Source organism: Elaeis guineensis, chromosome 5, assembly GCF_000442705.2.
Source record: "Elaeis guineensis isolate ETL-2024a chromosome 5, EG11, whole genome shotgun sequence".
NCBI lineage: Eukaryota > Viridiplantae > Streptophyta > Magnoliopsida > Arecales > Arecaceae > Elaeis > Elaeis guineensis.
In genome coordinates, this window is record NC_025997.2 from 113106266 (window position 1) to 113121325 (window position 15060).

General features: G+C 36.2%; 1 protein-coding gene across 3 annotated transcripts; it reads right to left on the reverse strand.

The window, feature by feature from the left end:
* Window positions 1-1210: 1210 nt before the first annotated feature.
* Window positions 1211-12004, reverse strand: LOC105032898 (phenylacetaldehyde reductase). Of its 3 annotated transcripts, none has more exons than XM_010907486.4 (6): window positions 11448-12001; window positions 9442-9611; window positions 6140-6331; window positions 4722-4884; window positions 4060-4246; window positions 1211-1603 (listed from the first exon to the last, which is right to left on the reverse strand). In XM_010907486.4, the coding sequence occupies exons 1-6, from the start codon at window positions 11767-11769 to the stop codon at window positions 1456-1458; spliced, it is 1182 nt and encodes a 393-aa protein (XP_010905788.1). In that variant the 5' UTR covers window positions 11770-12001; the 3' UTR covers window positions 1211-1455. The 3 variants fall into 3 exon arrangements, with proteins under 3 accessions (XP_010905788.1, XP_010905790.1, XP_010905791.1); XM_010907488.4 differs by having other exon boundaries at window positions 1211-1600; window positions 11448-11999; XM_010907489.4 differs by lacking the exon at window positions 9442-9611 and having other exon boundaries at window positions 11461-12004.
* Window positions 12005-15060: the final 3056 nt, after the last annotated feature.

Below are 15060 nucleotides of genomic sequence, written 5' to 3' on the forward strand. Positions count from 1 at the left end.
AAAAATAAGTATTCTTATTTGGATAGCAAGGATCGGGATTGTCCGACGTGCTGTATTCTTGAAATCCGTTTAGTGGATTGAATTCTCAAGTAGGAAATTGGGGAGTGGATGTAGGTGTAAGGTTGGCACCGAACCACTATAAATCTCTTGTGTTTGTTGTGCTTGCATCTCTTTATTTATTCTTTGTACTTTATACTTGCTTACCTATCATTTGTAATTGATTTTATTTTTATAGCTAATCAATTTACTCCACTTAACAAGTATAGCATATTACTTCAGTGCACTAATCATAAAAATTTTAAAAAGACCCAATTTACCCCCCTCCTCTTGGGCTCCATATCTGGGCAATACAAATTATGTTCAGATCACAAAGTTTTAATGATAACATATATAATTTCAAGATGATGAATATTTTTCTGCAAATTGAATCTCAATCAAGTGATTTATATGAAAGTTCGATATCCAAATCTTCTTCATCTCAAATTTCGGAAGAACCTATTTTTTCAACTCTTGAAAAAGAAATTCAGCATAAACTTTTTCAGGAGACTACCCGATAAAATCCTAAATTACTAAGTAGATCCAAATTTACTGATTTCTCTATAAGATGATCGTAGAGACAGTTCGGTTACCTAATCAGAGACTGAGTAGGACGCCTATTCCAAAGGAATCAATCCCCTTCTCTTTACATGAGATAAAGGGGCTAGATGGCCCATAGCAAGTGCTCCCCTTCACTTTCTAGTTCAATGTGAGAAAGAGAAGGAGTGAGCACTTAGCTGGGCCCTTCCCCTTCCGGTTAGTGCCAGCCCCTTATTCCTCTCCAAATTTAACTAGGGGTGAAGTGGATTAAGTGGGACGATAGTTCTCTTTTCCATGAGAAGGGGATAAGGGGGTATTGGATGGTGGCGGTAAATATTAGTAAAATCAAAGAATCAAGAATTTGGCCACCAAAACTAATTGTGAATAAAATCATAGAGAAATAGTTTGTAAGAAACTAGAAAATAAGGTAATCTGGATCCTAACACGTGCTAGGCACTGCTCTAAGAGAATCATTTTCCCTCTCAGGATACAATTAATCTCCTACTCATTTAGCTCTTCCCTCGCATAGCAAACCGTGATATTCTTTCAGCCCATAGGAAGTGTAGGAAAGTCAAGGGGAATTCAATGCACACTACATCTTAGCTTATAAATGGCCAGCAAAACACAACTATCAGGCGTGAAACACACTCAAACATAGTACACTTGTATTACATCTTGAAAATGTCTCCATAACAAATAAAGCAAAGGTTGCACAATTGCATAAAACAAACTTGAAAGTTCCAATATTTTGATGGAGCTTAAGGATATTCTCAATAGTTCTAAGTACTCTCAAACAGCAGTATGTTACTATGTCTTCGTAATACCATCATGCGCTGTCCCAACTAATTTAGTTAAATTCCATTTTGCAACTGCCAATTTTCAAAAACTAACAAATCCCTTCTCCTTCAAGCTTTTGACAATCTCCTTGATGCTCGTCTCTAGAGGAATATAGTCAATACCTAAGCTTTTTGCCTTTTCCTTAGAGACATGATATATTGGCATAAGGGGCTTGTCATCCGCACACCTGCTAGTATATGGAGCTTGACAGTCAAAGAACAGATATAGAAATAGAGAGATTTGCCTAAGTAGAGATTATATTTAAATTAAAGGGCAACTTGTTAAAACTTATACTCTTTAAGAACTAGTAATTGAAATGACTAATGAAAAAGCAGCCTTAAACCTCTGAAAGAGTAGGGAAAAAGGAGAACAAGTTCATGGACAAGGCAAAGTAGAGGTTAGCAATAAAATATATGTCTCTGAAAAAATACTCTGGCATTTATTTACTAATTTCAAAAGATACAAGTATAAGAAGGTCAAGGAAAAATAATGAAGCAAAAATAGCAGCTTGTGCTTTATGAACACATTCATTAGTTAATCAAATAACTTATAGCTGATATATAACATGGCGTACATTTAATCATAGAGATATGGTAATCTTTTCCATCAGTAAGATATGCAAGGTTTTTGTTCAATGGAGAAATCACAGTGATACTATAGATTGAACACAAGAATAGCAAACTTAAGCTAAGGAATAGGATGTTCAATTAGGATTTAGATTTGACCATGTAAGAAAGGTTGCCAAAATGATACTCATTTATATTTGTAAGGAGAAAAACTTTAAACTAACATTACAGACAGCCACAAAATACAAACCCAGAAGATCCAAGACACTTAGGGCATTGGAGAGGCCGAATGTAAAAGACGAGAAAGCATCAACTATAGTTTAATTCTTATGGTTGGAGCTACTGCTTTTCACATTTATATTTTTCGAGTCCAAGCTTCTTATGACTGGGGAGGCATGTACAGGTTTGAACTCAAGAAAATCTTGGCCAAAGCTTAAGAGATCTAGTAACCTCACAAGAAGAGACAAGAACAAAGCCATTTCCAATGGAGCATCAAGTGCAAAGTAGTCTCTTTGGTACACAAGACAAATAAGGTAGTAGCAAGAAGGTGGTAGAACGAGAATACATGTATATACTATGAAAGATAGAGATAGATAATAAAAGCGAGGACAAACAATAATAACCTAAGAATTACTCGTAGATAGCAACAAATCATCCTAACAACCCAGCCACTAACAAATAGATATTGCATAAAGTAGAAAATGGCAATTATAGATGGTGTCTGCAGTTGCTATGCTTTGCTACACTTAAGAATCACATCTTAAGAAAATAGATCAAAATTATTATAGCTTTTCCTCATATTTTGGACTAGTTTCAGCTTAAATTATCAAAAGTAGAAAATACTAATGCCTTTGAATCTAATTAAGGAGAAAAAGGAAGTAACAAAAAAAGGATACATAGATAAAGAATTTCAAGAGAAAGAATGAAAGATCAAAAGCATATATTAGCATGAATTATAGTTTTCTTGTTGAAATCATACATGAATATTTTGATGAGGGATATAGATAAATGATGATGATAATGATGATAAGCTCATATATGTAGTCATTTATCTATTATAGACAAGAACCAATATGGTTTTTTAGTATGAAATAATATTATTGTCCAAAAATAGGGATTTAGTAATTCTAATGAAATGTATGTGGTTTTAGTTAAAATATGCTTGAGTAAAGCTCAAACAGGTCTATGCTTTCTTGACGCTACTTAGATATGCTAAACCAACTAGAACAACCTGGATAAACTACTAATTCTCACAGGAATGCAGGCCATCATACAAAGTCTTGTTATGATTTGATATCTCTTGATTTTGAGCTAAAACTTTAATTGAATACTTTGTAAATTTTTGGAATGTAACTCTATCATCAGTTGATTAACATGATCATGACAAAAAGCAAGTTTGGTAGTCGAATCACTACTATGGTGAATGGATCAGATTTATATGCAATTGTGTGACCTAGCCACAACAATGAAGTGTAAAACAGAAACTACATATTTTTTTACATCAAGTGGTTAGTGCTAACCCATTGTAGATTAGAATAAAGGTTGTGTCTATGAATTTAAAACTTAATAAAACATTCAAATGGCATGAGATTTTAGGAACATATTAGGAGTGCTTTTGTCAATCAAAAGATGTTAGCAAATATGTGAAGATTACTATATTTCTCACAAGATAGGTTGCTATTGCTGCGGCACTACACATGCTAATCCTATCTTTAATTGGATATTGCTATATGTAGGGACAATTTGCGACCTCAACAAGGATGGGGTTTGAAGCTAGGCTATGGGTGAGAAAGAAATGAATTGTTGGATTCTGAATGATGGAAAATGATCCCAAAACATTTGCTATGACATATAGTCATAATACAAAAACAGCAATACATATTTGAAGACTTGGATGTTACAAACAAAAATAAACCTACTGAACAGACAAGAACATAAAAAAAGCAAATAGAACATTGAGAATGAATGTCAGACAAAATGGAGGGAAATTGCATAGTCACAATGAGAAAAAAGAATGGTTTCTTAAAACATATGATTTGGTAATTAAATAAATCCATTGTCATTAAAGACAGTAACTTACTTTTCAGGTAGTTTAAGAGCAGAATATTGTTCATGTAAAATTTTCACAATCTCTGAACAGTGGGCGACACTTTCAACTAAACAATATCTTCCACTTGCTGAAGGAACCTCAAATGCCAGAATATGTGCCATGGCAACATCTTTGACATTGACCCACCCATAAGTTACATTTGGATATGTAGAAGATCCTACAAAGGTTTCAAAAGGAAGCTGTTAGATTTTAATTCTCTTCCTTCATCAACAAAATAAATTTTATAGAAAAGACCAACTAGATTGGATAGAGGATGCTTATAACATTACAATAAAGCATACCAAAGAGTTCAACAAGAAGCATGGTTCAAGATTCTATATGAATGAAGCATCTCCCTAGATGTGTTTCATAATTTGGTCTACTGCAATGATACTAGACATCAGGATAATTAGCCAACTTATTTTGGCCTACTTTGGATAAAACCACTAGATCTTTACCTTGCCATTTACTTTCTTCTGTTCTTTTTATCTTATGACATATGTATTTTAAGAAATGTTCTATTTGTCTTATATTATAAAAACTACAACATAGAAAGGCATATTCTACCAAGGTAGATAAATTGAAAGAGTTAAGTTCTTGTCACTATTTACTAATATTCAACCATGATAATATATAGCATGAAATTTACATACCATTTATCAACTTCAGAAATTCAGCAGCACTCGTATTTAGAGTAGGTTGCAAAAGAGGACCTATGACAAATGCTGGGTGTATAGTTACCATATCAATAGAATTATCTTTTGAAAACTTCCAAGCAACCTCCTCCGCCAACGTCTTCGAGAGTTGATACCACATCTAATAGAAACCAATAAGTTAAGAAAAATATTCGAGGTTCTCAAATATATACATTAACTTTGCACAATTTGACACAAATTAAGAACAGGATTGACATGCCACTTGCAGTGCTCTTGAACAAATAGCATCTTGAACCTCTAAGTTACTATAACATTTATAGAGGAACATAACCATAAAAATTTTTCAAGCTATCAAATACAAACACTACATGATTATTCTTTTATCTAATAGAGAAAACTATCACATTGCATTACCAATATTAAAAAAGGTTCTTTTTCTACAAATTGCATATTTTTTTGGAACTATATAAATCAAAAACTTAAATAATTAGATTAGATCAAGGTCGAGGAAAATCAAATTTGGCAACAATCAGGGTATTTTGGTGATAGACAGTAAAGAGTGAAATTAGGGTAAAAACACAATAAATAACAATAAACTTAGGTCTATGTCATTTTCCATAAATAATCATCTTTATAATAATATAAGTTAATTATTGTCACATGCTAATAAACAATAAAATACTTATCTCTCATGTGGCTCCAAACCCAATACCAGGTATTACAATTCCAAGCACTCACATAAAATATGTTTATTATATTCACAAATACATATATTTCTAGTAAACTAGTTTGAATTGAAATAAATGCAAAAGAGTAGCTAACCATTAGAAGATGAAACTGGAAAAATGGGCCCATATTAGTTATTTTTGTTGATAAATGAATTCGACCATTAAAAGGTAAGCTGCAAAATAACTGTACAGTAGACTTCTCCCAATTAGAGCCAATGGATTACATATATTGACAACAACCAAGTTACACTTTCTAGCAAATCCCACATATCAATCCCTTCATGCAGTGACCAATGCAACATTGATATCATGTTTGATCCCCAACAATGCATTGCACTTTTTTTCACAAACTTTGTATTCATGCCACTAATAAATCATACATAACAAGACTCAGACACATGATCTACACCAAATAGGACATCTCTTATAAGATTTTGTTGTGTTCTTTGATGAGTATGCTATAGAAATCAAAAATTTCTTCGTGGAAGGACAAGGTCAAAAATAATTGAGGAACTATCTATTCTTTGTGCTTGCATATGTTCTTAGGGAATTCATGTTGCAACCATATTTGATCGTACAAGATCTAGCTTGTTTGTATCCGGATATGATTCAAACAGAGAAATAGACAGTGAAAGATAATGTGTATTATAAGGAAAGGGGGTAAATGCATGAAGTACTAGCTCATACCTTTTCCTGCTTACAAAACTCTGCATTAGAAAACCATGTCTCATCAACTATGATATCAGGTGTTCGTGGTCTTCCATTGTAGTAAACACTACCCATTGTCGATGTTACAACCACCCTTCTGACAGAAGGAGTTTTTACGCATGAACTGAAAACATTGAGTGTCCCCTTCACTGCTGGCTCAATCAACTCAGTCTGCAAGTAAGATTGAAAGATAAAGCTATTAAAAAGTTACAACTTGCCATCATTTGGAAAAGCAAAAATAAAAAAAATATCATAAAGACATATGGGATAGAAACCAAGACAAGAAGGCGAGAAGATTGTATATGGTAACTTTGTCCAATCCCAAATATATTACCATATTGTAACACAATATACGGAAGAGAAGAAAACTTGTTGCAGTAAGCATGAAATAGTCAATTAGAAAGACAAACATTGCAGCATACAACCAAAATATTAATCTATGCTGGATCTTATTATCTAGCAGAGAAAAAGTAGCCATAATGCAGTAGATTGTGGAATGGCATTGAATAGGTTAATACACATAATGGATCATATGACAAGACTCATTTTATTGCGTAGCAATTTTGCACATTAATTTGAATATAGGTTGCAAACATGCAAAAAATCTAAAGACTCAAACACATAATACAAAATATAAAAAATGAAAAATAAGCAATACATGCCCAAAACTTAGGATCAGTTTGTATATATAGAGATGCAACCAAACAGAGAATGTATCTTTCTTCTCTATTTGTTACTTCTTTTTTTTTGAGTTGTTTTATAAGTCCATGAATAGTTGAGCTTTGGATTCTTTAATATTTTTAGAATAGTCATATGATTAGAATTGTACTAGAGAGTTTACATGTCTTCACATATTGTGTTCCTTAGTTGCAGGGCCCTCCAAATCTTGTGACTTTTTGCCCCAGCTCATTGAGGAACTATTTTTCTTCGCATTGTAATTCGATTTGTTATTGAAGCCTCTTTAGGAAAATAGTAGTTCATCAAGGCAAACTTTTCCTTTTATGTGATCTTTTGTCACCTTTGGAGTAGAGGATCCCTTCATTATTTTATATTCATAAATGTATTGATAGACCTGCTACGTACTCTAGTATATTATGTAAAATCAACTTCAGTTGGAATATTCAACATAATCTTGCAACACACCAACACTTGAGGCAATCCTAGACAATAGACTAGCCTAGACTTAAGCGCTTACATAGATAGCCAAGGGACTGAGTACAAAGTTAGTTGAATTTTTTTTTGTTTATTTATATTTTCAGCTATTGTACTATTAATAATCTAACATTTTATATGGATCAAGGTAGACAACATAAATATACCATGAGTAAAGTCGGAAGGCTAAAAGTATCATCAAGTTTTAAATAATATTTTAACTTTACAACTTATAAATGAAACATAAGTTCTAACAAATAATATCATGATTTTAGCTCATCTAAGGTAAAGATTGCTGAGCTACCTCAAGGCATCCAACTTTCTAAAGGCTGGAGCATGGATCTATAATTTTGACCGTACCTATGTATGTCAATATTGTGATATTGTTGGGGTACTATGCATGTTGTACAATGAATGTTTCATCGATTAACCATGCCATATCAATCAATGTTTTCCATATCAACAACACTACCAGCATCAAGTATAGTGTACAAGTAGCTCTCTACTTGTATTATTAAGTATACATGAACTAACCCATACTGAATATTTACCAGCATGGTACTATAATGGATACCAAACCAATAATGCAAAATGTGATATTAAGGAACATTCAGTATGTTTAAGCAGTGCTTTGTGTTAAATTGAGTAGCCAAATAGCCCTTGATAAAATGGTTAAATAACCTTGCAAGATATGTTTTTTTGTCCTTAGTGGCATAAAGTTTTCATTATTCAAGGCATCAAATAAAATTAAAAGTGTTTGTTTGATCATGTTAGTTTTGTGGGGTTTGACATAGTCAAATAAATCGTTAAGTTGTTGCAGTTAACATGGGAGAATGCTCGTGACTAGAGGCTTTGTGGGAGATAAAAGAATACGTGAAGATGTGGAGAAGTAATATTCGGATATTTTAAACATTATACTCCTAAAGACGTGTGAAGTAGATATGATGGACAGTTTTAAATACCCATCTAAAGCTTTCTAAAACTTATCGAATCCATAGCTGATATCTCTATTGAGGCAAAATCCAAAGCTGCCCAACCACAAATATGACATGCTCTCTCTTTTGTTTCATTTTTGCTTTTCCTATTTTATTTTATTTTTCCATCGTATCTTTGACTTTGAACATTGTCACTTGGACACCTATTCTACGTGTGGTCACAGGCTACAGATTCAACCAGAGACAACAAATTGCTCATTCCTTCTCAAGTATTTGAGCTCTCTATCCTCGTTTCTTTAAACTTAACCTCTCCAATCCTCTATTTCTTCCCTAGTCATGCTTGATGCCAAATGCTACTTTAAATTGTTCAAATGTTGTCTTATCACACTCAACACTACCTAGATCTCCTATTACATTGTTGCTATGACCAACACCCTCCCCCCCAAGCATCTATTAGCCTCATTTTTAAAACTCCAATGTTGGCACTTCAACCCCTCTACTTTGACCTCCTCAACTCCCCTCTAAAATTGCTGCCTCAACATATTTTCGATGCTACCTCCATCTCTTCAATCCCACTACCTCAACTAGCTCTTAGTCCCACCATCTCAATCTCCATACTGGAATCACCTTAGTCGAGAAAAGAAAGAACAATAAAGAAGATCATCAGTTTTATACAATAATTGGTGAGCTTTTGCTCCCATTGCCTCAATAAAGAAGAAGACGGGAGGTCGTCAGATGGAGCTTTAGCGAAATAGAGGGCAACAATTTTTCACTATAGCCTAGTCCGAGTCAAATGACCTGTTAACTTGGATGGTTCAAATAGTTGAGCTGTTCAGCTCATCATTTCAAATAGATATTAGCCCAATACTGGATTTAACTCAACTTGGCCGACCATAGTTAGCTGCTGATCAATCAAACAAGTAGACCAATTGATCCAGCCGAATCTCTAAACACTTGAACGAAGTGCATATATTAGATCACTATGTCAATAATCAATACAAAAATTACATTCACTCCAATAGTAGCTCAACCCCAGCAAATATTTTCAAAAAAAATTAATAAAATTATGATGATTCCATTTTTGTTCTGTAAGACTAATAATTTAGGAGCAATTTAAATAATATATTGGTGAAAAAAGTAAACATATGAAAAAAATAATAACAATATTATTTTATAATAGATAACTAGATAAACCTGTGGATCCATGGCATGTATATAGCAAGGAGATGCTGTATGAAAAACACCCTCACACCCCTCAATCACTAAATCAAAAGAGCCCTCTTCCAACAAGTTTGCTTTAAACAGGTGTAGTCTTTCATTGGCTCCTTCCAAGGCACGTAAATGCTCAATTTTCTTTGGACCAGCTAATAAACATGACATAAAAAATTATAAGATAAAAAATAAAATTTAATTTTTCACAAAATAGCAGATCTAGTAGATGTCCCATGGTAAGTTAAGTGGCAGTATAAATGTTTGATATAGATCAATCATAGAATTTGCAAAAAAAAATTGGATGATGATTGGAATATTGCCCTTTTCTCCCTAATCCACTAAAAAATAATAATAAAAAGAAATGTTCAAACAAAAATGTCAAAACAAGAAGAAAGACCCAAAACAAAGAGTACAAGAACTTAGGATTTCATATTCTATGCATAAGTCAAATATAGGCACATTTATAGGAAAGACTGAAAGAAACATCACATAGCAAAAAGTGTTATTATTTAAATGAAAAGTAGAATCGCTTCTTCAAATATGTTATATTTTTAACTAAAAATCAACATCATCCTCAATCTGCTTTAACTGAAATAAACTTTATTGCAAGAAGCCCAACATCATTTAAATACTGCAAATAAGCTTCAAACTTATACTAGAGATAGTTAAGAATATGATCAATCACTTTAGCACAACGAGTCAAAAATATCTTTCATGCAAACACTGCAAATAAGTGAAAAATATGATTAATCAATGTTAGCACAAGGAGTCCAATGGTGATTAATGGAAAAAAGATACATATCAAAATAAAAAAATATGCACAACAAAGTCAAGAAAAATTAAGAATCAATCAAAATTCCTTTAACCTAGGGTTTAAATACAAGGTAAAAGATCTATCCAACCATAATCATAGCTTAAGGGCTACAAGCCAATGTAAGCAGGCAGGTAGGTTTAAGGACTATTCAACAAATCTGTGTATGAAGAGAGATGAAATGAGAATAGGTGCCATGCTATATAACACTAGTAGGAGCATCCCATCACTCTCTATATGTACCTATATCTCCTAAATAGGAAAGAGAAGAGGGATAGAAAATAGCTATATTCAACACCACCTCCTACCCTCCACAAAAAAAAAAGGGATAAATTATACTGATCCCTCTTGAGGTTAGAGATAATTATAGATTCCCATCTAATATTTAGGAAATATACATTCTATTACTTAGCTATTGCTATGTGTATAACACAACCATATATTATTATCTTTCTTTTAAATAAATTAAAGAATCTTGTTGACATCATCACTCTAACCTATTTGAGTCTTATAATTTCTTATATTATTTATGTTTATTATTTCTTTTTATTTTTTATTATTTAAATTTTTCCAAAATTTCAATTTTTATGTCTTAAAAAAAGTATCGGACTTGTGAAGATGATTAGAACTCAACCAAAGGAGCATGATTATTAAAATCCAAAATATTTATATATAATTTACTAGTTTTTGGCTTTGAGTGCCTAATTATGTTATGTGGCTATGCATGACTATTGAAATATATAAATATAAACGAGCAGCATAGCCCATCTCAAAGCCCAAATCTGATAAATTTTACATATATATATATATATATATATAGGATTTAAAGAAGCATACTCCTTTCGTTGAGTTCTAATTATCATCACAAATTCAATATTTGGGAATAATTTGGCTAAACGTAAAAATTACAAGTTTGAAAAATTTAAATAATAAAATGGATAAAAAAATAATAAAAATAAAGAACATAAGATATGCAAGACTCACATAGGTTTACATGGTGATGATTTCAACAAGGCTAGCTTATTTGAAAAAAAGAAAAAAAAAGAAAAAAAGGTTGGAGGTTACGTATATATTTATAAAATGCTGGATAAAAATCTATAATTATCCCAATCCTTGAGGAGGTCAGTGTAACAATATAATCAAAAAGAACATCCGAATTAGAGAGAGAGAAGGGTACTAAGATCCCGGACGGTGGCGCGCACGGTATATCCGCGCTGGAGGAGAAGCTTGACGAGCCAGGAAGCAATATAGCCGGACGCACCGGTCACGCACACCACCCTCCCACTCCCACTCATCGTTTCTCTTCTCCCTTGTCGCTTTATCTCGCTCCTGCTATTCAGTATTTGGTAGGAGGCCCGCGGATATACATAGAGGAAGAAGCCCGAAAAGGAACATGGCATCAGACGCTTTCTGGATGGATGACAAAACGCAAGCAATTGCGAAAGCTTTACTCGTCCGCATATCGCAGCCACGGCTGTGCAGAAATTGACGGCATCCATCTTAGCTGTATATCGCAGCCATCATTAAATATGATTTGCCTCAAACGCTGGCGCAATTGATTACGATCTGGGCGCCTTGTCCCTCAATGCAACTGAAAAAAAAAATCGCAGCATTATTGCAGACGATTGGTGGCGCCGAAAGTGAGTTTGGGCGGCGGCTATTTTATTTTTTTCGGTAAAAGGAGGCGGGTGGAGGAGGTCAGGGCGGATGGGTGGACTTCTACGAATGGGTCCGCAAGTTGTTGTGGTAATGATTCAGAGGGCCATCTAATTGGCATCACTTGGTGATAAGATAACAACCGAGCAGATTAAAGTGGGCACCAAACATGGCTGAGGTGGCACCACAGGATCGGAGAGGATTGGTTTAGAGATGCAAGGGATGGAGCGCTTGAATGCTGCTTTCCTAAGGAGAAATAGAAGAGAGAAGTAAAATATGAAAAAAATAATTTTATTATCAATTAAAAATAAATATTTAAAATTTGAAGAATCATAAAACATAAAGATATCTGGTACAATTTCAATTACTAAATTTTTCTCGATCCAACTATGACTTATAGACTACGAAAATATTAAGGAGCTCTTAATATGAACTTCTAAAACAATTCAAAAAAAATTTTTTTGTTTGCTTGCATCTATTTATATGGAAATTCGACTTAAATTTAATATTTTTTATTTTTATATTTCAATTATATATTTTAATTTGAGATTTTTTTTTTTGTTTTTGCATGTTTGCAATCTAGATTCAAATCCATGTTCAAAATCTTCATGTAGTGAAATGAAGCTGGCCATATCGATTTATTATATATTCCTATTTTTGTAACGAATTGGGCTTGATCTACTTGACTAGCTCAATAAATTCAAACAGCTAAAAAGTAGGAAAAAAAAATTGCTAGCATATGCAAGGCACATGCTGAGGCAAGTGGAATCAAACTCCCAATGGGAGTCATCTCTTCCATGATTTCTCCGACTAAGATCAAAGCCAGGAGGACCTGGACTCCAGCACCTCCCTCTAGCTCTATTTAACGGAACAAGGTTCTTTTCCATCTGCCCATCGATCCCCTCATCAATGTATCAGCCCCCAACTCGAAAATCGACGATGCCTATGGTTGTCTTCGTTGGACACCACTCATCACCATCGTGGCCAAATGCAGCCCGAAAATCAAAGTAACGACTCTAATCTCTCTATTCCATCATCTTATTCCTTCTATTTTGATTTCCAGCTGGCAATCACTAGAGTTTTTATTAAGAACTTGAATTCAATTTTTCCCCTTTTTTTTGTATTTTCAATCCTTTTTTCTTTTTATTCCTAGTCATCTTGCCATCGGTCGCATCTCGTGGCTTTCTAGTGCCACTCTTTTGGTCATGGTCATCATCGGCTAAAATGTCCTCTTTTCTTCTGAGAAAAACAGAGAACAAAGATCCTCTATTTTGCCATGAAAAAAAAAAAAATTCTCTTCTCTTTCTCTCTTCCTCTATCTCTTCTCCTACTCTCTCTTCACTTTTTTATTTACTTTTTCTCTAGTTTCTCTATAGTTTTTCTCTCGGTACACTACGTAATGACCATGAATGAGAATCCCTTATTATAGTCTATCCATGCTGTAGTGGGTTTCATTGGGGATCCATGGTATTGGGTGTAAAACCCCCCCAGCCGAAGTTCGTGTTAGGAGTGACCCCTCGGAGATTCTACCGGCGTCCGACCTACGGCGACAGAAAGGATTCGTCCGGACTCCTACGGGAGTCGGACTCTGTCCCTGACTTCAGCAGCAGGAAGACTTCGTCCAGACTCCTACGGAAGCCGGACTTCGCCTCTGACTCCAACTACAGGAAGGCTTCGTCCGGACTCCTACGGGAGCCGGACTCCGTCCCCGACTTCAGCAGCAGGAAGACTTCGTCCGGACTCCTACGGGAGCCAGACTTCGCCTCCGACTCCAACTACAGGAAGGCTTCGTCCGGACTCCTACGGGAGCCGGACTCCGTCCCTGACTTCAGCAGTAGGAAGACTTCGTCCGGACTCCTACGGGAGCCAGACTTCGCCTCCGACTCCAACTACAGGAAGGCTTCGTCCGGACTCCTATGGGAGCCGGACTCCGTCCCCGACTTCAGCAGCAAGAAGACTTCATTCGGACTCCTACGGGAGCCGGACTTCACCTCCGACTCCAACTACAGGAAGGCTTCGTTCGGACTCCTACGGGAGCCGGACTCCATCCCCGACTTCAGCAGCAGGAAGACTTCGTCCAGACTCCTATGGGAGCCGGACTTCACCCCCGACTCCAACTACAGGAAGGCTTCGTCCGAACTCCTATGGGAGCCGGACTCTGTCCCTGACTTCAGCAGCAGGAAGACTTCGTTCGGACTCCTACGGGAGCCGGACTTCATCTCCGACTCCAACTACAGGAAGGCTTCGTCCGGACTCCTACAGGAGCCGGACTCCGTCCCTGACTTCAGCAGCAGGAAGACTTCGTCCGGACTCCTACGGGAGCCAGACTTCGTCTCCGACTCCAGCTACGGGTAGGCTTTGTCCGGGCTCCCACGGGAGCCAGAACTTCTGCCCTGAACTCCTGCTGAAGGTCTCGACCAAGATTCCTCGACAAATGATTTCCATCTGGGCTTCTGCGGAAATCAGACTCCAACCGAACTTCGGCCGACAAGTCTGGACCCTCTGGCAGGCCGCAGTAACGGCCACGACTCTGCTCCACTCCCTGCGGCGGATCCTACGCGGCTCCATCACTCCCTGACAGGCCACAGTAACGGTCACAACTCTGCTCCACTCCCCGCGGCGGATCCTACGCGGCTCCATCACTCCCTGACAGGCCACAGTAACGGCCATGATTCTGCTCCACTTCCTGCAACGGATCCTGTGCAGTTCCACCACTCCCTGGCGAGTCGCGACAACGGATGCCGCTCCACTCCCCGCAACTGATTCCACGTGGCGAGCCATGGTGACAGCCATGACTCCACCCCATTACTCTTCATGATAAATTTCTCCTGGCTCTGTACGGCCCACGACGAGGCGATCATAAACAGTCGCTATCAATCCTTTGCTCCCCCCGTCTATAAAAGGGGGACCCCAGATACGTTATTCTCTAAGCTCAAAATTTTATCTCAAAACTCTGCTAAAATTTTCATTCGAGCACTCCATTCTTGTTGAGGCAGAAAACTGACTTGAGCGTCGGAGGATCTTGCTGGAGCAACCCCACCTTTGGTTTAGACTTCTTTTGCAGGTCCCGACGGCGATCGCGACTCCCTCGACTCTAGCTTCTCCGATGCAGATGGATTTTTGCACCAACAGGA

What these genes read in the sequence shown, in the direction of transcription:
- LOC105032898 (XM_010907486.4), bottom strand. Translation starts at nt 11,769, where the DNA reads ATGGATGCCGTCAATTTCTGCACAGCCGTGGCTGCGATATGCGGACGA. An exon ending in CGCCACCGTCCGGGATCTTA is followed by an intron (nt 9,612 to 11,447) that starts GTACCCTTCTCT and finishes CATGTTTATTAG; the next exon opens with CTGGTCCAAAGAAAATTGAG. An exon ending in AGTTTTGTAAGCAGGAAAAG is followed by an intron (nt 4,885 to 6,139) that starts GTATGAGCTAGT and finishes GGTTTCTATTAG; the next exon opens with ATGTGGTATCAACTCTCGAA.